We start from the raw sequence: 24,565 nt of genomic DNA, 5'->3' as shown, positions 1-24,565 counted from the left end.
TAGGTGGGACTAGGAGCCGTGGAACCTGAGGATTCCATTCTTATCACTCCCAAGGCTGCTGCCAGATCACATGACCTTGGGCTTTCGTTATTTTCCCTATCAGTAAAATGACCACAGGGCCTCTCTTTTTTTTTTTTTTTTTTTTGCTTTTTAGGGCTTCACCAGCAGCATTCAGAAGTTCCCAGGCTAGGGATCGCATCAGAGCTACAGTTGCCAGCCTACACCACAGGCACAGCAACTGGATCCAAGCCTCGTCTTCGACCCACCCCATAGCTCACGGCAAGACCAGAGCCTCAACCCACTGAAGCCAAGGATTGAACTCTCATCTTCATGGATGCCAGTCGGGTTCCTTTCCACTGAGCTACGATGGGAACTCCCAGGGGACTCTCTTCCTTTAATCTTTGACATCTTTTCCAGCACCAACAACCTGTGAGTCTGTGTCTGACGCTGAATAAATCAAATAGCCCTCTGAGTCTGTAGGATGGGGAGACATACCACCACCTGGCTCGTCTTCCCTGCAGGGCTGTTGTGACAGGGTCCTGTGAAGAGGGAATTGTGCTGAGATGCTGAGTGTGTGTCTCTGTGGTCTCAAGGCCCTGAGTCCCTGGAAATGGTGGGAACTGTGATGAGCTGAAAACCAGGCACCTCCTTAAGGTTCCCCTGTTCACTTGGTCAGGAGCAGACAGGCGAAACAACAGAGATTATGAGACATTTTGCCCTGATAGGGCCTTGGGATCAGCTTGTTAAATACTTCCCATTTGACAGAAGAGAGAGTTATGGTAGCAAGGATAATGCTTTCTCCAAGGACAGTTAGAGAACAAGGGAAGAACCAGGACAGCAGCGCTAGTGCACCGATTCGGGGCCAGTTCTCCCTGGACTATCAAGGTGCTCAGGTGCAGAAGAGAAATCTGCATTACTCCCTGGGCCCCGTTCTCCGCCCTGGTTTGCTGCCTGTCCAGCCATAATCAAAGAAATTAACAGTAACGTGTGGGAGTTCCTATTGTGGCTCAGCTGTAACAAACCCGACTAGTATCCATGAGGATGTGGGTTCGATCCCTAGCCTTGCTCAGTGGACTGAGTACCTGGCGTTGCCAAGAGCTGTGGTGTAGGTTGCAGGTGCAGTTCGGATCCTGTGTTGTCGTGGCTGTGGTGAAGGCTGGAAGCTACAGCTGGGATTCGACCCCTAGCCTGGAAACTTCAATATGCTGCACGTGGGGCCCTAAAAAGCAAAACATTCCCATGTGGTTAGTGTCATTGCAGCTCCAGAGAAGGGATGCTTTTTTAATGGAGATTGGCCACTGGGTGGCGCTGTTATCCATTTTGATCAGTGCCTGAGAAAGGTCTGATGCAGGGGTCAGGCCAAATCAAAGTAACATTCCTCCTGTCCTAGCCTCTCCTCCCTGTTCCTCCCCCTCCTTCTGAAGACCCATTACGAAGAGCTGCAGCTTTCCCCAGGCAAAGACTTCCCAGAGTTCAGCAGGTAAACTCTCAATGGCAGCTGGAGCTTCGGGGCCGTTCAGTAGAGTCAGGCAGTGGGTAGAGCTGCCCACTGGAGCCAAATGCCCTCCAGTTCTGTCAGGCTTCCAGGTTACACAAAGAAAGGTGCTGTTTTACAGTGGCCTGGGAGAAACGAACAAAATTTTACAAAGGAGTTTGGCTATCCAAGCCAACATTATCAAAGTTTCACTAGGAAAAGGCAGAACATACACCTGTGACCTATTTCTTAAGAAAAATCTTTTTTTTTTTTTTTTCTTTTTGTCTTTTCTAGGGCCGCACCCTCGGCATATGGAGGTTCCCAGGCTAGGGGTCTAATCGGAGCTGTAGCCGCCGGCCTACACCAGAGCCACAGCAACGACACAGCTGAAGGCAATGCCAGATCCTTAACCCACTGAGCAAGGCCAGAGATCGAACCTCATGGTTGCTAGTTGGGTTCGTTAACCACTGAGCCATGAAGGGAACTCCAAGAAAAATCATTTGAAAAGAAGCCTGAAGCTAAATAGTCTAATAGGAAATTCTAGCTAATTATGAGTCCTCCGGGATTTTTAGCTACCACGCTCTTTCTTGTGCAAGCTTTGCAAACAAGCTTTAATATTGCCTTTGCTTTCTGAGGAGTACAGAAACTCATTACAAGTGTCTTTTGCATCTAGGAAGACTAAGCCTACAAATGACTTAGTTTGCACCCTAAAACAGAATAACCTATGAAAATTTCATCATTCTCATGCTGAATCAGCCCAGTGAATGTGTCACCAGTCTGGGTGTTCATACCCATTTTAAAGGCAGCATAAAAATTGTGAATTGGGAGTTCCTGTCCTGGCTCAGCGGAAACAAACCTGACTAGCATACATGAGGACCCAGGTTCAATCCCTGGCCTCGCTCAGTGGGTTAAGGATCTAGCATTGCCTTCAACTGTGGTGTAGGTTGCAGACGTGTCTCAGATCTTGTGTTGCTCTGGCTGTGGTATAGGTCAGTGGCTACAGCTCCAATTAGACCCCTAGCCTGGGAACCTCCATATGCGGCTGGTGCGGCCCTAAAAAGATAAAAAAGAAGTGAAAAAAAAAAAAAGGAGCGTGAATTGAATGGAAAGGTTGAAACCCACAAAGCATAGGGACACATCCGCATTCAGATATATTGGGAGCAATCTCCTAAGCTTCTTACCTGGATTTGCTAGAAGCTCCCCTATTCCCCACCCCTCCCCACCCCCATCAAGCTGGGTTCTCTCTTAGTGTATCCGAAAATGCAGTCTCTGTATACCAGCAACAGTTAAGTCTTGGAGACAGAGTTTGAGGAAGAGAAAGAACAGCTTTATTGCTTTGCCAGGCAAAGGAGGACACTGCAGGCTAATGCCTCAAAACTCTGAGAGGGGATAGCGAGGGGTTTTATAGGTTTAGCTCAGAAGATAAGGTTACTGATTAAGGCGTCTGTATTATTCTTCATCCACAGATCATTTCAGAGTCGTCAAATCTGGCATCAGTCAGTCCTGTGAAGGTTCCTAGTTGTCTTCGGGGTTATCGTTCTTGACCTTCTCTCTGAAAAGAAGATTGCTCACAGGGAAGGGGTGTTAGGGAGTGTTTCAATTAGAAAAGAAAGCACTAGGTGTGCTATAACTCTAACTAGAAAGTACCCATTATCAAAAGAAAGCAGTTAAGCAAGGAAGAGATTGTTTGTGAAAAGCCAGACACTAGGTGCAGTGTAACTCTAACTAGAAAGTAAACATCAATAACAAGTTAGTGGCCAAGGCAGGACACAGCATAATAGAAACTATATGAACTAGTTTTTAGCTGTAATAATAATTTATAATCATTAACTCTTTTTTTGTGTGTGGCTTTTTAGAGGCATATGGAGGTTCCCATGCTAGGGGTCCAATTGGAGCTACACTGCCAGCCACAGCCACAGCCACACCAGATCTGAGCCTCTTCTTGACCTACACCACAGCTCAGGGGAATGCCGGATCCTTAACCCACTGAGTGAGGCCAGGGATCGATCCCGAGTCCTCATGGATATTAGTCGAGTTTGTAACCCACTGACCACAACAGGGACTCCCCCTGATTTTTAACTCTTGAGTCAGTCTTCTGAGACTCGGGGCGGGGGGACTGGGAGGCTAAAGAAAAGGACTTCTACATCAAAACTCAAAGGTTTAGGGTCTGGTACACAGTTTCATTAGGAGGCAGTCTGTTTCCCTATTTTCCAGGTATGGCCCTGCAGGTGGTCCAGGATAGAATGGAAGAGCAGAGGGAGGGAGGAGTACCGGCCAGGGATCTAGGGAGCAGGCTCCCTGAGGACCCAGGAGCACTGGAGGCAGAGATGAACTAGAACTCAGCCTTGATTTACCACCAGAAGGCTTTCACCTGCCCCCAACTGCTTCTCCATTGCATCACCACTGCAATGAGCCCAGGCCAGCTGAGGATATTTGAGGAGCAAAGAGGGTAAAGAAAGAGACATTTTTTTTTTTTTTTGGTCTTTTCTAGGGCCGCACTTGCGGCATATGGAGGTTGCCAGGCTAGGGGTCAAATTGGAGCTGTAGCCGCTGGCCTACACAACAGCCATGGCAATGTGGGATCTGGGATCCGAGCCCCGTCTGCAACCTACACCACAGCTCACGGCAACGCCAGATCCTTAACCCACTGAGCAAGGCCAGGGACCAAACCTCAACCTCATGGTTTCTAGTCAGATTTGTTAATCACTGTGCCACAACGGAAACTCCCGAGAAAGAGTTGTTTGAAGGCATGCTCTCTTCTGAGAGAGTCAGCTTCAGCAAGTCTAAGCTGAACATTCCCTGGAGACAGGGCAGTGCTTAAGAAGCAGAGTGGGATGTTGACACAATCTAGACTAGTTTGGTCAGTATAAAAAAGGATTATGGGTGTTCCCTGGTGGCTCAGCAGGTTAAGGATCTGGTGTTGTCACTGCTGTGGTTCTGGTTACAACTGTGGCTTGGGTTCATTTCCTGGCCTGAGAATGCCATGGGTGCAGCAAAAATAAAAATAAAAAATAAAAAACAAACAAAAAAACCCAAAAAACCTAGTCCTGGCTTCTGAGACACTTTAGGATTCTTTTTTTAAAAATTATTTTATTTTATATTTTTTCTTTTTAGGGCCACACCTACCCTATATGGAAGTTTCCAGGCTAGGGGTCCAATTGGAGCTGCAGCTGCTGGCCTACACCACAGCCACTGTAATGCCATATCTGAGCCACATCTGAGACCTACACCAAGCTCACAGCAACACTGGATCCTTAACCCACTGAGTGAGGCCAGGGATGGAACTCAAGTCTTCATGGATAGTAGTTGGGTTTATTACCACTGAGCCACTACGGGAACTCCTGTACACCTATATTTTGCACATTAGTCTTTTATCAGATGTAGGGTTTACAAATATTTTCTCCTGTTTCATAAGTTGCCTTTTCATTTTGGTGATTGTTTCCTTGCTGCGGCAGGAAGCTTTTTTTCCCCCTCTTTTTGGGGTGCACTCCAGCACATATTGATGTAGCCAGGCCAGGGATCCAGTCTGAGCCACTGCCCAGAGGCAAGGGTGGATCCTTAACCCCCTGCGTTACATTGGGAACTCCAGGAACAATTTTTTTTTTTTTTTTTTTTTTTTGCTTTTTAGGGCCTCATCCAGGGCATATGGAGGTTCCCAGGCTAGGGGTCCAATCGGAGCTACAACTGCCAGCCTATGCCACAACCACAGCAACGCAAGAGCCAAGCCACATCTGCAACCTACACCACATTTTAGGGTAACCCCAGATCCTTAACCCACTGAGCGAGGCCAGGGATCGAACCCACAACCTCATGGTTCCTAGTCAGATTCACTTCCACTGCGCCACTACGGGAACTTGGGAACAAGCTTTTTATATGCATCATCTCACTGACCTTCCCAAAGAAGACAGCCCTGAGATATACTAAACAGCTTGGCCAGGTCTACAGCTTTTAGTGGCCAGTCTCCTGGTCTCAGGACCACCTGTTCAGTGCTCTTTCAACTCCAACTCTGAGACCCAGGCTCTCTGTTCTACCTGGTGCTGTGCTTGCCCTCCCTGTGGGGCTGAATCAGCTCTTCTTTCCATGGAGAGACACCAAGAAGTAACTTGCCTCAGCCTGAGTCTTGCTGCTGATGAATCTGGAACACTTGAGTTCAAAAAGACACTGGGCCAGATCCTGAAAGTGCCCGGCACGGCAGCTTTCTCTGTGAGCAATTCTCTCCCACGTACTTGGAGAGGGGCTGTGTGTGGCCCTGAGACATGGATGTCACTGTGTGTGAGCTCCCCATGGGGGATGGGCACTCTGGGGAGGGAAAGGTGGGAAGGGCCACAGGTCCTGTGTCGTGGGGCTGGGCCTGCCTCAGTGCACACAGTTCCTCGTGCCACCTGGAAAGCAGGTGTCCTGACTCCCAGGACACAGAATGTTCCCTGTCCCCAAACCACCCTTCTGGTGCGTCTACCCAAACAGGCTGAGCTAAGGCCAGTGGTTGGAAGGATAAGCACTATGCTCATTTTCTGTACAGTCCCGCCACCTTGAGTGTAATTTGAGGAACTTCTAAGCAGCCCCTGAGGTACAAGGATCTCCTCTATGCGAATGAAAAGACAAAGTAAGACCGTGATTTAAGCTGCACCTGCTTTCGCTTCGATGAGTAAAAACGGCTTTCATTTCAAAAACGCTACTGTAGCGTTTCCATGATATGTTCATATATTTAAGAAGCATCTAGAGGAGGGTCGCGCGGTTCCCTCCGCGCGCGGCTCCCTCCCATCCTCTAGATGCGCGCGGAGGGAGCCGCGCGCGCGCACAGCGGCGCCCGCGGCCCCGGGTCCCTGCGAGCCGGCCGTACGCTCCGAGTCGCCCCGCTGCCTCTGCCAACCTCCCAGCACCTCCCGCTCCTCGCGGGAACCGCCGCCTGCTGGCGCGTCGGGGAGGAGCCGCCTGCTGGTGCCGACCGCGGGAAAGTCCGGGCCTCCGAGGACTGGGGAGCATCCGTGGCGCTGAGAGACCCGGTTTCTGTCATCTCGGGCTACGGGACTCCCTTGCTCGGCGCCCGCGCTCGTCACCTGGTGCGGACGACGAGAAGGACCGCAGGGGACCCCCACCCAGGGCCATGGAGCCGCGCGCGCCTGGCGCGGGCGGCCTGAGAAGCGGCGGAGGCTGGGCCCGGCCGGGCGACGGCGGCTTGCGGCCCCCGAGACCCCGGAGGAGGAGCAGACCCCCAGCCCCGAGCTGACCCGGCCCCAGCGGGGCTCCCGGCCCGCTTCCCCGCGGCTCGCTTACTTCCCTTCGTGAGGTTTTCTCCTGTGCCTTCGGAGAAGGACTTCCAAGACTCCCTTTCTGGAGGACTCGTTCTGTTTGTTGACCCCTTGCAGTCGGACCTGGATCCAGGGGTCTGAGCTGCCTCTGCGACCTACACCGCAGCTCAAGGCAAGGCAGGATCCCTGACCCGCTGAGGGAGGTCGGGGATGGAACCCGCATGCTTATGGATACTAGTTGGACTGTTTCCACTGCGCCACAGTAGGAACTCCCTGAATGGAGTTTTGAGTTGGACTTTCGGGTTCCTTATGGAGTAGGGGCCGCATTCCCCGGAGCATTGGAGGCGAAGCGAAGCCGTTCCTGTAAAATGCAAGTTGGATTAAAAGGAGGACCTCTCACCAAAGGCTCCAATGAGCGGCGCACAGTCTCCTGTCACCCACAGGTTGGTATGAATGTCATCCTTGGCTTAACCTCCCTGGATGGGGTCCGACCAGCAGGAGAGTCAATAACTGCCTGCCTGGTGTCTTTGCCCAGTGAAGTTAATAGGGAGAGGCCCAAACAGGGCTCTGCAGTTAGTTTGGGGTTGCTGCCAAGTTACCCAGTTGATTGAATTTGGAAATGTAGTTTTGGGCGTTTTGTTTTTGTTTTGTTTTGTTTTTCCTTTCTTCTGGAGAGAAACTTTTCTCCAGATTCTTGAAGGAGGGGTGAGTAAAGCTGTGATTGTGCTTTTCTGTCTGTAGTGTGCATTAAAAGTCTGTACTGATCTTGGAACCAGAGGAAGGTCATTTTGGGGTCAGTGTCCTAAGTCATCTGGGGTGCTAATTGCAGCATCAATCCCGTCCTGTTGTTCTCTAGATTGTTGCATTTTAGGAATTTCTATTTGTGAACTTCATTCTGAGACTGCTGCATGATGATTCATGAATTTAATATGCTTTAAGTATTGGCTTGCACAGTGTTTATTATGATAGTTTAACAGATTTTTGGAGTCACCAGTAAATCACAGGCTCCTGGTGGGGACAATATCAAGGAACTTAAGAAAGGTGAGGGAACATCATGGGGCTGGATTTTAATTATGGCATTTTTAGTATTTCATCTGCCAGAAACATTTGCATGTAAGGGGTATAGAGCCTAAGTGAATTATGCAGTAGAAGCTGGAAGATGGATTCATTGAATCGGGTGAGTTCTTATAGTACTTACCCATGTTGTTTGGTGGTGGTTGGTGAATTGAGCTAGACCATTTGTGGTTTAAGTGGTGTTCTCTTATTCTTAAGAGTTATTATGGAGTTCCCTGGTGGCTCAGTAGGTTGAGGATCTGGCATTGTTGCTGCTGTGGCTTGGTGACTGCTCTGGCATGGGTTTGATCCCTGACCCGGCAACTTCCACATGCTACAGAATTGGCCGGAAAAAACAACAACAACAACAACAAAAACGCGAGTTTTTCTTTGAGTGATGAAAGCATATTCCTTTATTTTTATTTTACTTCTCAGTTTAACTATAACAATCAGTCTTTTTTTTTTTTTGGTAAACTTTCAAACTCTTGTATCATTTACAAAAATTTTAAAAACTGAAGTAAAGGACCAAAGAAAGCACTTTGATGAGAAGTGAAACAATAATGTTCCTTCAGAAAGCAGCTGAATTTCCTAGTAAGAGAGTTTCACCCAATTATAAGATGCATTTGTTGATTTAAAAAGGCCAAATTCCATTATCATACCATAACAGCTACTTCAGAAACAGAATTTCACTTCCTGTTGATACTTTCCAACATCACGTGACTGTTCACCTAAAAGATTCCGTTAAATATTTAAACTATCTTAAAAATAATCTATGGAGTGTACATATGTGCCAAGCACAGAGCTCTGATTAGGAGTCAATAATAAACAAGTCATTCGTAGGTCCCTTTCTGCATGAATTCACCACTTGGCAAAGAGTGAAGCCCCAAGCTCTGGTGGGTTTTGACAACTTACTGGGAAGCCACATTACCTTGCTGGTTGGTAAGGCTTTTTCTGCCCCTTCCCAGCTGGCACTTCCCAAGTCATGCTGCGTTGCAGGTCAAGAACTGCTCAGTGAACAATGGCACCTGCATTGTCCCTCGGAGGCCCAAATATGTGCAACTTTTGTACCTGCCCTCTGTATCCAGCAGAGGAGTACTTCCTAGGCTCATTCCTCCGCTGCTACCTTTTCCTTGGAGGTGTCAGCTGCTTCTCTCTCCTTGACTACAGGCAGCGTGAAGAGGCCTGTTTCCTCACTGCCAGGGGCGATGCAATGGAGGAACATGAAAAGCTGGTTTTGGAGTTCCTGTCATGGCGCAGAGGAAACAAATCCAACTAGTATCCATGAGGATGCAGGTTCGATCCCTGGCCTTGCTCATTGGGTTAATGATCTGGCATTGCTGTGAGCTGTGGTGTAGGTCGCAGACACAGTTCAGATCCTGCATGGCTGTGGCTGTGGTGTAGGCCAGTAGCTGCAGCTCCTATTCGCCCCCTAGCCTGGGAACTTCCATATGCCGTGGATGTGGCCCTAAAAAGCAAGAAAAAGTTCTTGTGGTGTGTGTGGTGTGTGTGCTCTCTCCCTCTTGGCACAGGTGGGGTTTCAGTCCCTGTCAAATCACTGAAACCTGGGAGATAGAGGTCTCCACCTGCAGAGTACACCCTCTTGAAAGAGCCATTTCTGGAAGTGACTTCTTTCTGGTCTTTCTCATAAAAGAGCCTCCTGTACAGGAACATGTGAGGAAGATCCACACTGACTGCCTCAGACAGGGACCCCCACATGGAAGAAGATACACCAGCAGCTTTTACATCTTCCTTTCCTGAAGAGTTGGCTCACAGTCCAGGGTAGCTGTCTTCTCCTTCTGGAATCGCTACACCTTTTGTCGCTCTCATTAACTCTGAAGGTGATATTCAAGATTATTAAGAGGCCAGAGGAAGGTGTGTTATGGGGGCTTATTCCTAATTATGAAAATTGATTCTTTAAATCTAGTACCTTACTGTTTGGTGAATAAAGGAGGGGGGTCTAGCACCTTGTTCTTTACTTTAGAATAAGTTCCCATTAATTTCTTTCTTTTTTTATTTTGTCTTTTGTCATTTAAGGGCCCTACCCACAGCATATGGAGGTTCCCAGGCAAGGGGTTGAATCGGAGCTGTAGCCGCTGGCCCACATCACAGTCACAGCAATGCCAGATCCCCCCAGCTGCAACTGAGATCTACACCACAGCTTACAGCAATGCCAGATCCTTAACCCACTGAGCAAGGCCAGGGATCGAACCTGCGTCCTCATGGATACTAGTCAGATTCGTTTCCACTGAGCCATGACTGGAACTCCCTGGCATGAGTTTTTAAAGATATAAAAAGAAACATTAAGTATACTCTTTATGATGGAATGATTTGATGGTAACCAGTTCTGCAGTTACTATTTCACAGAGCCAGGCTGAGAGTTTGTTCAGATGCAGATAGAAATATCTAAGTGCATATACTACCTTGCAGTCCCAAGCACTTTGAGTTGGTTTTTTTCTGAAAGATTAGCAAATGTGGCATAGTTATATTATTTTGTATCTCCTTAATTTAATTCCTAGTGAAGATGTCATTTTTTGTCACTACTTGAAGTTTGACAGCCTATATTTTATCTAAACACTTATATTTGCATAAATTCTGTGTATATTTAGGTAGTGACCTTTTATCAGCACTCACCTTCCCCCATTCTGTTTTTATTTGTTCCTTTCCTTTTGATATTTTATGCATTCATATATATATATATTCCCAGGCTAGGGGTCGAATTGGAGCTGTAGCCGCCAGCCTACACCACAGCCATAGCAACGCCAGATCCAAGCCGCATCTGTAACCTATACCACAGCTCACGGCAATGCCAGATCCTTAACCCACTGAGCGAGGCCAGGGATTGGACCTTTGTCCTCATGGATGTTAGTCAGACTCCTTTCCACTGAGTCATGATGGGAACTCCTTCTCTTATATTTTATATTCATAGTATAGCATATTGGTTCCTAGCAGTGTGCGCCACAATTATTTATGAAGACATGTTGAGTTTGAGCTGGCAGGAGCTTTGAGGCCTTCCAGTCCGGGAATCTAAACATTCATACATAGAAAATGAGGCTCAGAGAAGTTCAGTGACTTATCCAAAGTCATAGCTGGTAAATAAAGAACACTGAGCTAGACATCGGTGTCCAGTAAAGTCCTAGTCACCATACCAAAGAGCCTCAAACACTAACACAAGATTTCTCCACCATGGCACTACATTTTGGGCCAGGTTGGCCAGATAATGCCTGGTTGTAGGAGACCTTCAAATGCATCACAGAATGTTTAGTAGCAGCCCTGGCCTCTATCCTTTAGAAGCCTGTAATGAATGCCCACACCCCTGAGTTGTGACAACCAAAAATATCTCTAGACATTGCCAAGTGTCCCCGGGAGAAAAATTGCCCCTAGTTTCTCTAGGGGAAGGAGCTAAACACATCCTTGGCTTTTGGAAGGAGTAGTGAGTTTCCTCTGCAGAGGTTTAGATTTGGAGCCTGGCATGCCTCTCCAGCAACTGGAGGGTATGGACAAACCTGTAAAGTTGCCCCAGTCTGCCTTTCCAGAGCCAGGAGTGTGGGTGCTGAGAACCCCTATCCCACTATGATGGTTCTGAGTCAGCCCTTCTTCCACAAGGCCCACAGAATAGCTGAACTGGCAGGCAGAGGATGGGCAGGGAGGTGGTAAGCTCAACACACTTGTTGCAGCCCAGGCTTCTGGCTGAGATGGAGGCAGCACTTCTGACTCCAGGAGAGTGACACAGCGGGAGTATGGAGTGTGAAGCCCTGGTGAAATCAGCACCACAGACAGCTCCCAGGGCAGCCAGTTTGCAGACAGGGCATTTCAGATAAGAGAGGAGTCCCTTTAGGCACTGGGAATTTGGCTCTGGATATCCTTTCCCTGACCGTCTTCTCCACCAGAAAGGGTCTGCTCTTTAAGGACAGTGTTTAACATATGTGTCACTAAGGTAGCCTTTACCACTACACTATGAGATTGCTACTATCATCTTAATGTTACAGAAATCGGAAGCAGGCTCAGTGTTACACAGCTAGAAAACTTTTGACACTGCACAGCTGGACTGACCATACTGGCTTCAAAGTCTGCTTTTCCCCCACCGTCTACCCCAGGCAAAGCTTGAATGTCACATTTTCTACGAGGAACTTCTAGAAACTCATTATCCCCAATAGAATTAACCACTCCCTCCTCTGCCCCCATCTCCCTGACACTATACCTTATTAACACCTCATAGCATCTAAATACTCTGTTGCATTTGTTGCTACATCTTCTCCTGCTATATTATAGATCTTTTTAAGGTCATGTTGCATATACTCAGTTAATAAAGTGATGTCTAGGAGGAGTTCCCGTCGTGGCTCAGTGGTTAACGAATCCGACTAGGAGCCTTGGGGTTGCGGGTTTGATCCCTGGCCTTGCTCAGTGGGTTAAGGATCCTGGGTTGCTATGAGCTGTGGTGTAGGTCGCAGAGGCAGCTCAGACCCCTGGATCCAGGTCCGACTGCAAGGGGTCAACAAACAGAACGAGTCCTCCAGAAAGTCGCAGATGCAGCTTGGATCCCACTTTGCTGTGGCTCTGGCGTAGGCCGGCAGCTACGGCTCTGATCAGACCCCTAGCCTGGGAACCTCCCTATGCTGCAGGAGCAGCCCTAGAAAAGACAAAAAAAAAAAAAAAAAAAGTGATGTATGAAACAGTAGACACTAAAATGTTGTTGAATAAATAGAGTCAGAGGAGCTACATGAATCAACTATGGAGACAGTCTCCTGTCATCAAATCCATCATAGGCAGATCTAATTCCTGATTCTGAACTTCTTCTGTAGCCTTAAAGAATGAAACCAAAGTGGTGATTTTGGCAGACATGGAAAACTAAGATTACTGATTCAATGTTGTTTTCCAAGTTGTTCATACTGCTATTAAGACAACAAATGAAAAAGAAAAAATGAAAGTTATTAGACAACGTCAACAGATTCAGGTTATTGAATTTTCAGTGTTTTCAAGCATGGAGAAGAAAAATCCTTAAGGAAAAAAGAAATAAACAGCGGAGTTTTTCCCCCAGGCATCTTTATAAGGCAAGAAGCACAAACTTTGTAAAGTGTCTGATCAGTCTTTGGGGTTGGACACTGCTCTCCAGGACCTGTCAAGCATCATTCCGGCCTAAGGAGAACAAGACTCTTGGCTGACTGAGGAACTGATCTCATTCATTACCAGATTCTTAGGCTTGGTGTAAGGTTGTGTTCAGATGTGCTACCTCTGTAAAGTTGAGTTTGTTCCCAGGAAGCATCTATTTCTAAGCCACATGAAGTCAATCTAAAGGGCCCTTCTTAGGCTCTGCACTCTTTTTTTTTTTTTTTTTTGTCTTTTTTTTGGCTATTTCTTGGGCCGCTCCCGCAGCATATGGAGGTTCCCAGGCTAGAGGTCTAATCGGAGCTGTAGCTGCCAGCCTACGCCAGAGGCACAGCAACTCAGGACCCGAGCCATGTCTGCAACCTACACCACAGCTCACGGCAACGCCGGATCGTTAACCCACTGAGCAAGGGCAGGGACTGAACCCGCAACCTCATGGTTCCTAGTCGGATTCGTTAAGCACTGTGCCATGAAGGGAACTCCAGGCTCTGCACTCTTTGGACAACCGTCTTCCAATTCCCAGTGGAAAGAGACTCCTATCATTATTGATCATTCCTAAGGCTAGAAGATCCCTGGCTTTGATGAGTCTATACTTATTACCAGTCCCACAGATCTTTCTGCCACTTGGGTTTGGCATTTCTGAGAATCTAGCACTGGAGACAGGGAGGAATGAAACAGTTTAAACCCTGAGAGGTGCTGAGGGTATTGGGCTTCCAGAAAACAATGTAAAAATAATTACTTTTTTTTTTTTTGCTTTTTAGGGCCAAACTCACGGCAAATGGAGGTTCCCAGGCCAGGGGTCCAATTGGAGCTACAGCTGCTGGCCTATGCCACAGCCATAGCAACGCAGGATCCCAGCCATGTCTGAGACCTACACCACAGCTCAGGGCATTGCTGGATCCTTAACCCACTGAGCAAGGCCAGAGATCACACTTGAAACCTCATGGTTACTAGTAGGATTCATTTCTGCTGCACCACGATGGAAACTCCTCTTTAGGGTTTATTATTGATGCTCTTGTTTGATTTATGACTTTCTGGGGCTACTGCTAAACATTTGTATTTTCTTTTATCACATGTGGCTACTGAAGTCTGTACTCAGTTTAACCTGCAGTCTGCTAATGATTAGAGGGAGCTTTCCTTAAATTAACAGAACCAATAAGTCTCATAGTCTTTGCTGAGGGTCTACTTGCGTGTTTCCAGGCATGTCTGCAGTACTCTAGCAATTTGTAATTCTGTCTTAGCCTTTGCTTTTTGTTTGTGCAGAATCTCGAGGTCAGCCAGAGGTGAGGCATGAAGCCTTCCCAGGTCTTTCCTGGGTGCGTGCACAGCCCTGCAATGCAGTAACCTTTTAGATTTCCATGAATATGTCAGAGTTTTTAACATTTCAGTCCTTAGGATTTTCTGTGTAAGTTTTTGGCTGGCCTCTTGTTTGCTGCAAACAGCATCAATGCTTCGAGCAGCTGTGGTGTTAAACAGTTGCAACTGACTGTTTTAGATCATCTCTCTGGGGATGGCACTTTTTCCATGGAGTGAGTTCCAAGCTGGGTCAAATAAAGACAAGCCCTGTGAATGAGGCCTTTTTGGGGAGCTGAAAAAATAGTTCAAATAATAACAATTCTCTGGAAATGGGGCTGTGGGGAGCTCCAAAATCATTTGTGTCTTTGTGTGCCTGCTAGGCTGCTGGTTTTCACAGCTACCTTGGTTGTGAGCCTGCTGATTTTCAAACTACCATGGAACCAGGAAGAGAAGGATGGACTAAGGCAATTTAAAATGCCACAGGGGTTTCCGTTGTGGCTCAGCGGGTTAAGAACCTGACTAGTATCCGTGAGGAGGTGGGTTCAATCCCTGGCCTCGCTCAGTGGATTAAGGATTGGGCGTTGCTGCAAGCCTCGGTGTACGTTGCAGATGTGGCTCAGATCTGTCGGTGCCGTGGCTGTGGCCCAGGTCAGCAGCGGCAACTCTGATTCAACCCCTAGCCCGGGAACCTCCACATGCCACAGGCGCAGCCATTAAAAAGTAAATAAAATAAAGTAAAATGCCACAAAGCTCACTGTTCTTACCGATATTCAGATTTTTCTTTTTTTGAATAAATAATCCTTTGGTATGCCTTGTAGTGTTTTTGTTGTTGTTCTTGAAAGCCAGACTGTTGTACTGAATAATATGAACGGATAAAAATAAGCCTTCAGTGTGAGGACTTATATTAATCTGGCTAGGAGTTGAGCTGTGTTGTTTTTGTTTGTTTGTTTGTTTTTTGTCTTTTAGGGCCACACCTGCAGCATATGGAGGTTCCCAAGCCAGGGGCTGAATCTGAGCTGTAGCCGCCAGCCTCCACCAGAGCCACAGCAACGTAGTATCTGAGCTGAGTTCTATGACCTACACCACAGCTCACAGCAACACCGGATCCGTAACCCACTGAGCAAGGCCAGGGATCGAACCTGCAACATCATGGTGAGTTGAGCTGTTTTTAATGTCTGCGGTAACCCTGGGTTCTAGAGGTTCCAAATACCTCCTTGTTTTCATTTCCTTGTGACTCTGGGCATCTACAAATTCCTCCTCAGAGAGAATTTGTGTCTTGCAGCTCTTTCAACTGTTATTCAGTCTTATTGTACTGACTTCCTTTTGGTATGGTGGTAAATTGTGAGGGAGGGGAATATTCTATAATCTTTTGATTAAATCTCAGTCTTAGAATGAGCCTGTTTCAAGGAGCTGTGACCATTCCATGTGTTTCTCCAGTAGCATAGCTTTCTCCCCCATCCACCTTATTTGTATAAAAAAATTCCAAATGAATTTATAATGCTAAGAAATCACATTTGATCGAAAATACTATGGGGAAAATAAGATGAAAAAGACTCCCTTACTTTTTGATTGTGCAACAAATGCAATTCTTTTTATTTATTTATTTAGTGTGTTTTTAGGTCCGCACCCAAGGCATATTGAGGTTCCCAGGCTAGGGGTCAAATTGGAGCTGTAGCCACTGGCCTGCACCACAGCCATTCTTGATCTGAGCCCCTCTGTGACCTACACCACAGCTCACGGCAATGCTGGATCCTTAACCCACTGGGCGAGGCCAGGGATGGAACCTGCATCCTCATGGATGCTAGTCAGATTTTTTTTCTGCTGAGCCATGATGGGAACTCCAACAAAAATGCATTTTTTGTTGAAGAAATGTGTCAGATTATAAGTCATGTTCGCTTGAAGAATACTGTCATAACAAAAGAAAGATTTATTGGCTTTATTGAAATGGAAGGGAAATTTGGATACAATCTAGCTTAGGAAATTATCAGTATGACGGAAAAAGGTGATACTGACATAAAAATGCTAGTGTTCATCTATATAATAAGGAACGAGGGTGACGGGTGCACACAAGTTTGTAAAATCCATTATTTCCAGCACAGAAGTGATTATGCCGGAAAATAGTGTCTGGAGACCTCAGCAGCAGCCAAGTTCCCCTTGGCAGTCAGGGCCTGGAAAAATCAACCTTTTACTCACTATTTCTGCAGCCCTCAGGGATCGCGGAGCCAGACCTGGGACAAATCAAGCTGGGCTTCTGGCCCCCGGAAGAGGCGCAGCATGTCTAGGACACAGGATGTGGGCATTTCCCCACAGCCACTAAGCAGCCAATTGGTCCAGGGGCGAGTCGGGCGCCTTCTGCAGGCCACTGATGCAGGACAAACAAAATTCTGTGCTTCCGGTTTAGCAATGGCCAGGCAATCCCTAGAGGAAATTTTCATGGAAATTTTCGAGGCTCTGGTTTTTGTTGCTGGCCCTGGGGATGCTCTGCTCTAGCCATACCTGTTCTCTTTCCTGGGACAAGCCTTTGAGTATGGCTTGGATAGCAAAGAGATCTTTGTGTCTTTAGTATGTCTGGAAAGGATCTCTTCTCAGTCATGCCATAATGTCAGGACTGACTTCTAGTTTCAGGGGAAAAAGAGGAACTATCAAAATCCAGAAGAGGAGTTCCCATTGTGGCGCAGTGGTTAACAAATCTGACTAGGAACCATGAGGTTGCGGGTTCGATCCCTGGCCTTGCTCAGTGGGTTAACGATCCGGCGTTGCCGTGAGCTGTGGTGTAGGTCGCAGACACGGCTTGGATCCGGCGTTGCTGTGGCTCTGGTGTAGGCTGGCGGCTGCAGCTCCGATTCGACCCCTAGCCTGGGAACCTCCATATGCCTCGGGAGCGGCCCAAGAAATGGCAAAAAGACAAAAAAAAAAAAAAAAAATCCAGAAGACACAAGGCACCTGTTTTCACTATCTGGCCACTTTTCAACCTCCTTGACAGGGGACTGCAGTCCTGCCTGGTATAAGACCCTCCTGGATAAATCATTTTCTAGCTTTGATCAGAGTCAGGAACCACTGCAACAGAAGATGAAGGTAGAAAATCTTCAAGCTTTTACCTGTTTGGGAATCATCCAGAGGAACTCCCAAGAACTCAGTGGATCTCTGAAGCAGAAGTCGTTCATCCAGTGTGCCTTGGAGCTTATCAGAGGAGAAGTTGAAGTGTGCTTTTCTCTCATTTAACAAATCCCTAAAAAACAAATCAGGAAGTAAATATGAAAGTAAAAACTCATAACACTCTTAATTTTATTACTGTTTGCCAAGCAAAGCCAATATGCACTTGTATTTCTGTATCACATCTAAAACACAGAAACCAAAACCATGCTTATATCCTCAATTTCCACAAAAAAAGTTTAGAGAGAAGAACATTATTTGTGTTTCTTAAACAATTAACTTGATGATTTACATTTATCATTTAGTTTTGCAAATTTTCAGCAAGTATTTGGTATTTCCACAATTTGAAATATATATATATATATATATACACACACACACCACATGGAAAACTTTCTTTGGTGTACAGATTTCTGTCAGTTAAGGTAAAATTAGCTTCTGTAACAGAGAAACACAAGAATATTGTTTGTTTGAACACCATACAAACTTATCTTTGCTTCATATATCACCTTGTAGGCTCTCAAAGATCAAGTGACTCTGCTTATGGCTTTTATCCCAGCAATGATTTAGGAACCCAGGTATCAAACCAAGGTGGGGCCCACTCTTTAAGGTCCTTGAACACAAAGCACTGTTTAAAAGAAGAGAGACTCAACCTTTCCCCCTTCCCTGGTCCACCTTTGTTCTTCATTCACCTGTTTCAACAACTGATACCCAGGGAAGACAGCTTTGGTGAGGGCACCTTGGAGCTGGCTCCCAGAGCTGGTCCCTGCATCTCAGGGAGCCTGAAGTCAGGTCTGCCCACAGGACTGGCAGATATAAAACTCTTTTTGGTGGAGGAACATGAAGCTATCCCCTTTACCTAGATAATGGCTTGAGCCAGATAACAACCCAGGAAAAAATGATGGGGCTGGAGAATGGATGTTCTTTAAATTAATAAGAATATTAATTTATTTGGAGACAGTTCCCCAAAAAAAGATGTGCGGATGGCAAAAAAAAAACAAAAAAAGGCATGAAAAGATGCTTAATATCTCAGTCATTAGGGAAATGCAAATTAAAGCCGCAATTGAGACTCGGTTCGGATCCCAAGTTGCTGTGGCGGTGGTGTAGGCTGACAGTTACAACTCCAATTCAACCCCTAGCCTGGGAACCTCCATATGCCATGAGTGCCGCCCTAAAAAGACCAAAAAAAAAAAAAAATTGCAAAACAGCATAACACACATAGCCTGTCTTGATTGAAGTGCTGCTTACATGGATTTGCATACATTTGTGAACATTTTATTGCTCTGTGCAGTTACACCAGGGTACATTCTAGGTATGTGAATAAAAATTCTTTAATGTTGGCACAATAAAAGAAACAGTAAAAATAGGAATAGGGGAGTTCCCGTCGTGGCGCAGTGGTTAACGAATCTGACTAGGAACCATGAGGTTGCAGCTTCGACCCCTGGCCTTGCTCAGTGGGTTAAGGCTCCAGCGTTGCTGTGAGCTGTGGTGTAGGTTGCAGACACCGCTCGGATCCCGCATCGCTGTGGCTCTGGCGTAGGCTGGCGGCTACAGCTCCGATTCAACCCCTAGCCTGGGAACCTACATATGCCGCGGGAGCGGCCCAAGAAATGGCAAAAAGACCAAAAAAAAAAAAAAAAAAAAAAAAAGGAATAGAAATAGGAATAATTTACATAGGAAAATGAAGCATGAATGTAAGTTTCAGGAGATTACCAGAACACTTGCAAGCACACTGACAAAATCACACTGACAAACGATTGCAATATTTTTTTTAAAAATTTATTGAGGCTCATGGAGAATACAGTGATCCAAGAGTAAGGAAACGTGTGACTTGAATTTCAAAACCCAAAGCTCCAGTCTCCCCTCCCATATAATCTGGATTGCTCATTTGTCCTAGAGACTTGTTAAAGGTAGGCTGTAGCAATCATTTGAAAGAAAATCTGTCTCCTGTAAACCCCCCCAAACACATTTCTTGTAATGGAGGCCACAACAGTCACATCTCTATATCCCTAAAAGGACACACACACACACACACACACACACACACACACACATCCCCTCCCTCCCCCATGTCTAGCTGGATTTTGATCTGGATCTGGATCTCTATCTCTGTCTTTATCTGGGCCATTGTACTTCTGAAAGACAGCAGGAGAACACTGACTGGTGAAAAGGCACAAGTCACATCCCTAAGACAGGCAATCTGAGCCTCCGAAGAAAAGAAGTGTCTTTGTCTGAATGCTCCTCCTGGCAGGCTGTCTTCTGGAAACGTGGACCCATGTTCCTGAGCTGGGATGAGGCAGGAGCCTTCCTCTGACCGGGGCTGAACCTGGCTCCAGGGACGGGTGGATTCGCGTCCCCTGGGGGGGACCTCGCGGTCGGCTTGGGGTGCAGGATGCTGCTGCGAGGAAGGCGACATGCAGAGTCCGGTTGGCTCAGAGGCCTGAAGGGACCCGCCCGCAGTTGGGCGGGGAGCGTGGGGCTGGCGCCCCTAAGGCCAGGGCCCCCAGGGCCAGGAGGGCTGCGGGCGGGCGGGCACGGGCCCCGCGGCAAGCAGGGAGTCCAGCGCAGCCAGCGCCCAGTGCAGGGCGGCGCCCGCGTGCGCCAGCTGCCAGGCGAGCCAGGCGCGCTGCGAGGCCGTGGGCTCCGTGCAGCGGGAGGGCACCGGCAGGTAGGCGCCCCCCGGGGCCCGCAGCTCGCCCAGGGCCACCTGCAGGGCGCCCATCTGGTTGCAGAGCTTGGACGGGAGCGCCGCCGCGGGCACGCGGGCTTCGGGCCGCGGGGATCCGCGACGACGCTTAGGGGAGGCGGGCCGGGCCCACACTGGCGATCGGGCCCGGCTCCTCAGGTGCTGCAGGCGCCAAGGCGTGTGGGCAGAACCTGCGCGGGAGGCAGAGCGGGAGGAGTTCAGGTGATGTGCGCTGCGCCCTCGCCCGCCCTGGGATTCCTTGTCAGGGTCACCCTCACCCCCTTCCCAGTCCAGACTCCCAGCTCATCCCCCGTCACCCCCCGCTCCCCCTCGGCCTCCGAGCACCCACTCTCCACCGCACCGGACCCTGGGGCCCCTTCCAGGATCTGCTGGGAACCGGGGCCCACACCTGGATGCCTTCCTCCCAGCCAGTTCGGGCTTCAGGGGCCCCTCCCTAGGGCCAGCGTCACTCCCTGCCCGCCCACCGGCCTCCTGGGGGGCTTGGTGCACCCCTCAGGCTCCAGGCCCACATCCCCACCTGTGCCAAGCGCCTGCCCAGAAACCTACCTCCTCTGCGGTCAAGTCCTGCTCTGGAGGAGAAAAACCAGTCCTTAGCTCTCGCCTGGGCTGGGGAGGGTGGTCCCTGCCTCTTCTTGTCTTTGCTGTGGAGGCCCCGCCTGTCAGGACAGCCAGTGGGGCTTCTGCTCCGCTTGTGCCTGGTGTGCACTGCGTGTGGAGAGGAGGACAGGAGTGAGTGTTGCCTGACCCACTCTGGGGTCTGGGGGAGAGTGGATTAGACCAGGTCCTGAGTCCGACCCCGACCCCACCCCCCAGCCCCATTCCAGCCCCTCCCCCCACCAGTGCAGCTTTCCTCCAGCTGCCCACAGCCTCCAAGGGCAGCTCCCCAGGGCCAGGCCTTCCCCCTCACTAGGGCGGCTCCTGAGCCGCCTGGCAGGCAGGCCCCGGGGAACCCTCCCTCAAGTCCAAACCTGGCGATGGCACAGCTGGTAGAGCCCAGGACCACAAGGAAGAGGGCCCTGCCCTTGGGTTTCCCTCAACATACTGAGTGGTGTGAAGGTCCCATCTGGCACCTGTAACGTAGCCCCCCTGCCCCCCACTCCCCCAGCCCAATCTCTCCCATCCCCCAAACCCTCCCAACCAGCCCTCCAAAGCAATGCTGCAAAGAAGGAATTGACTGGAATCTGACCTGCTTTGCTCCGAGAGCCCTCTCGGGTCTCCAGGCTTCCTTTTTCTCTGCGTCTTTCGGAGGAATGGCGATCGCCCCCCTTCTCTTTCAGAGACTGGCCTTCCTTGGGGGAGATTCTTCCATCTTGCCTGTGGCAGACAGCCTGTCCGTCGTGGCTAGGACTCTGGACACTTGCAGCCCCTTCCATTTCAGCCAAGTCTCCCTGGCGAGCCGCACGTCTGGAGGCTTGAGGAGTGGACCAGGGAATGAGCAGGTGGGAGGAAGAGGTGGCCTTTTTCTGGCTTCCCGACAGCCCCCTGCTGGGCCTCAGCTTGGACCCCGCCCACTGCAGGCATGTGGGTGATTGGGTTATGTCTCTTTGGTGGCATCCCCCTGACCTTTATGGTCCGTAGGAATTTTTAGCACTAACTTCAGCACATTTTGGTTCTCTGCTGCATCTTGATATCACAAAGGGGCAATCTTTGGCTAGTTGCTTGTTTGTTTCATGGTGCTTTTCATCTGTTTTTTTCCAGCAGGTTTGTGTGTCTCCAAGTGTGTTAGGAGGACACAGTCTATGCCAGGAGTGAGAAGCAAGGTGCTAGTGTCAACCTCGGAGTTTGTGGTACACCTCTTCTCTTCCCCCCCTGCTCAGGTTTGCATTCATGGCAGCAGTACCATCACAGACACTACAGGGGGACAGAGCATGTTTAGGCTCTGAATTAATGCTTTTTTTATAAAATGGCAGCAGCACACCCTTAGCCTAGGCGATAGTTAAAGACCTTGGCTCTCCAAAAGGTGTCGAGTTTTGAAATTGATTTTCCCCTTTCATTTGTTATATTTCACTCTTCTTCCTCTTTGGTTATGAAGAAGATGTATTTTTCAACTTGGTCCAAATGGTACAAATAGATGATAGGAGGGTTATCAAAATAACCTAAAATAGACCACGTGGTCACATCGTTGACACTAGCACCTTGCACACAAACCTGCTGGAAAAAACAGATGAAAAGCACCATGAAACAAACAAACAACTAGCCAAAGATTGCCCTTTTGTGATATCAAGATGCAGCAGAGAACCAAAATGTGCTGAAGTTAGTGCTAAAAATTCCTACGGACCATAAAGGTCAGGGGGATGCCACCAAAGAGACATAACCCAATCACCCACATGCCTGCAGTGGGCGGGGTCCAAGCTGAGGCCCAGCAGGGGGCTGTCGGGAAGCCAGAAAAAGGCCACCTCTTCCTCCCACCTGCTCATTCCCTGGTCCACTCCTCAAGCCTCCAGACGTGCGGCTCGCCAGGGAGACTTGGCTGAAATGGAAGGGGCTGCAAGTGTCCAGAGTCCTAGCCACGACGGACAGGCTGTCTGCCACAGGCAAGATGGAAGAATCTCCCCCAAGGAAGGCCAGTCTCTGAAAGAGAAGGGGGGCGATCGCCATTCCTCCGAAAGACGCAGAGAAAAAGGAAGCCTGGAGACCCGAGAGGGCTCTCGGAGCAAAGCAGGTCAGATTCCAGTCAATTCCTTCTTTGCAGCATTGCTTTGGAGGGCTGGTTGGGAGGGTTTGGGGGATGGGAGAGATTGGGCTGGGGGAGTGGGGGGCAGGGGGGCTACGTTACAGGTGCCAGATGGGACCTTCACACCACTCAGTATGTTGAGGGAAACCCAAGGGCAGGGCCCTCTTCCTTGTGGTCCTGGGCTCTACCAGCTGTGCCATCGCCAGGTTTGGACTTGAGGGAGGGTTCCCCGGGGCCTGCCTGCCAGGCGGCTCAGGAGCCGCCCTAGTGAGGGGGAAGGCCTGGCCCTGGGGAGCTGCCCTTGGAGGCTGTGGGCAGCTGGAGGAAAGCTGCACTGGTGGGGGGAGGGGCTGGAATGGGGCTGGGGGGTGGGGTCGGGGTCGGACTCAGGACCTGGTCTAATCCACTCTCCCCCAGACCCCAGAGTGGGTCAGGCAACACTCACTCCTGTCCTCCTCTCCACACGCAGTGCACACCAGGCACAAGCGGAGCAGAAGCCCCACTGGCTGTCCTGACAGGCGGGGCCTCCACAGCAAAGACAAGAAGAGGCAGGGACCACCCTCCCCAGCCCAGGCGAGAGCTAAGGACTGGTTTTTCTCCTCCAGAGCAGGACTTGACCGCAGAGGAGGTAGGTTTCTGGGCAGGCGCTTGGCACAGGTGGGGATGTGGGCCTGGAGCCTGAGGGGTGCACCAAGCCCCCCAGGAGGCCGGTGGGCGGGCAGGGAGTGACGCTGGCCCTAGGGAGGGGCCCCTGAAGCCCGAACTGGCTGGGAGGAAGGCATCCAGGTGTGGGCCCCGGTTCCCAGCAGATCCTGGAAGGGGCCCCAGGGTCCGGTGCGGTGGAGAGTGGGTGCTCGGAGGCCGAGGGGGAGCGGGGGGTGACGGGGGATGAGCTGGGAGTCTGGACTGGGAAGGGGGTGAGGGTGACCCTGACAAGGAATCCCAGGGCGGGCGAGGGCGCAGCGCACATCACCTGAACTCCTCCCGCTCTGCCTCCCGCGCAGGTTCTGCCCACACGCCTTGGCGCCTGCAGCACCTGAGGAGCCGGGCCCGATCGCCAGTGTGGGCCCGGCCCGCCTCCCCTAAGCGTCGTCGCGGATCCCCGCGGCCCGAAGCCCGCGTGCCCGCGGCGGCGCTCCCGTCCAAGCTCTGCAACCAGATGGGCGCCCTGCAGGTGGCCCTGGGCGAGCTGCGGGCCCCGGGGGGCGCCTACCTGCCGGTGCCCTCCCGCTGCACGGAGCCCACGGCCTCGCAGCGCGCCTGGCTCGCCTGGCAGCTGGCGCACGCGGGCGCCGCCCTGCACTGGGCGCTGGCTGCGCTGGACTCCCTGCTCGCCGCGGGGCCCGTGCCCGCCCGCCCGCAGCCCTCCTGGCCCTGGGGGCCCTGGCCTTAGGGGCGCCAGCCCCACGCTCCCCGCCCAACTGCGGGCGGGTCCCTTCAGGCCTCTGAGCCAACCGGACTCTGCATGTCGCCTTCCTCGCAGCAGCATCCTGCACCCCAAGCCGACCGCGAGGTCCCCCCCAGGGGACGCGAATCCACCCGTCCCTGGAGCCAGGTTCAGCCCCGGTCAGAGGAAGGCTCCTGCCTCATCCCAGCTCAGGAACATGGGTCCACGTTTCCAGAAGACAGCCTGCCAGGAGGAGCATTCAGACAAAGACACTTCTTTTCTTCGGAGGCTCAGATTGCCTGTCTTAGGGATGTGACTTGTGCCTTTTCACCAGTCAGTGTTCTCCTGCTGTCTTTCAGAAGTACAATGGCCCAGATAAAGACAGAGATAGAGATCCAGATCCAGATCAAAATCCAGCTAGACATGGGGGAGGGAGGGGATGTGTGTGTGTGTGTGTGTGTGTGTGTGT

At 49.9% G+C, this 24,565-nt stretch overlaps 2 protein-coding genes across 2 annotated transcripts; both read left to right on the top strand.

The window, feature by feature from the left end:
- The first annotated feature begins 6,145 nt into the window (after positions 1–6,145).
- Positions 6,146–19,174, top strand: LOC146407154 (uncharacterized). Its single transcript, XM_085019319.1, has 2 exons — positions 6,146–7,166; positions 8,944–19,174. The coding sequence occupies exon 1, from the start codon at positions 6,244–6,246 to the stop codon at positions 6,610–6,612; it is 369 nt and encodes a 122-aa protein (XP_084875445.1). The 5' UTR covers positions 6,146–6,243; the 3' UTR covers positions 6,613–7,166; positions 8,944–19,174.
- A 2,292-nt stretch (positions 19,175–21,466) lies between these two features.
- Positions 21,467–24,102, top strand: LOC146407153 (uncharacterized). Its single transcript, XM_085020887.1, has 4 exons — positions 21,467–21,556; positions 22,373–22,697; positions 23,179–23,337; positions 23,714–24,102. Exons 1-4 carry the CDS (start codon positions 21,467–21,469, stop codon positions 24,100–24,102), a joined length of 963 nt encoding a protein of 320 aa, XP_084877013.1.
- The last annotated feature ends 463 nt before the right edge of the window (positions 24,103–24,565 follow it).

The sequence above is a fragment of the Sus scrofa genome, chromosome 1 (assembly GCF_054392235.1).
Source record: "Sus scrofa isolate SSC_HxYL_T2T_F1_AM1 chromosome 1, Sscrofa_HxYL_maternal_Yorkshire_Landrace_v2.0, whole genome shotgun sequence".
Taxonomy (NCBI): domain Eukaryota; kingdom Metazoa; phylum Chordata; class Mammalia; order Artiodactyla; family Suidae; genus Sus; species Sus scrofa.
This window is presented reverse-complemented; position numbering and strand designations above follow the sequence as displayed.

Excerpts from the sequence above, each read along its gene's own strand:
- LOC146407154 (XM_085019319.1), top strand. The coding sequence starts at position 6,244 with ATGCGCGCGGAGGGAGCCGCGCGCGCGCACAGCGGCGCCCGCGGCCCC.
- LOC146407153 (XM_085020887.1), top strand. The coding sequence starts at position 21,467 with ATGAGCAGGTGGGAGGAAGAGGTGGCCTTTTTCTGGCTTCCCGACAGC. Across the intron at positions 21,557-22,372 it reads ACCCCGCCCACTGCAGGCAT|TGGGCGGGGTCCAAGCTGAG; the intron begins GTGGGTGATTGG and ends ACATGCCTGCAG. Across the intron at positions 23,338-23,713 it reads AGGACTTGACCGCAGAGGAG|GTTCTGCCCACACGCCTTGG; the intron begins GTAGGTTTCTGG and ends CCTCCCGCGCAG.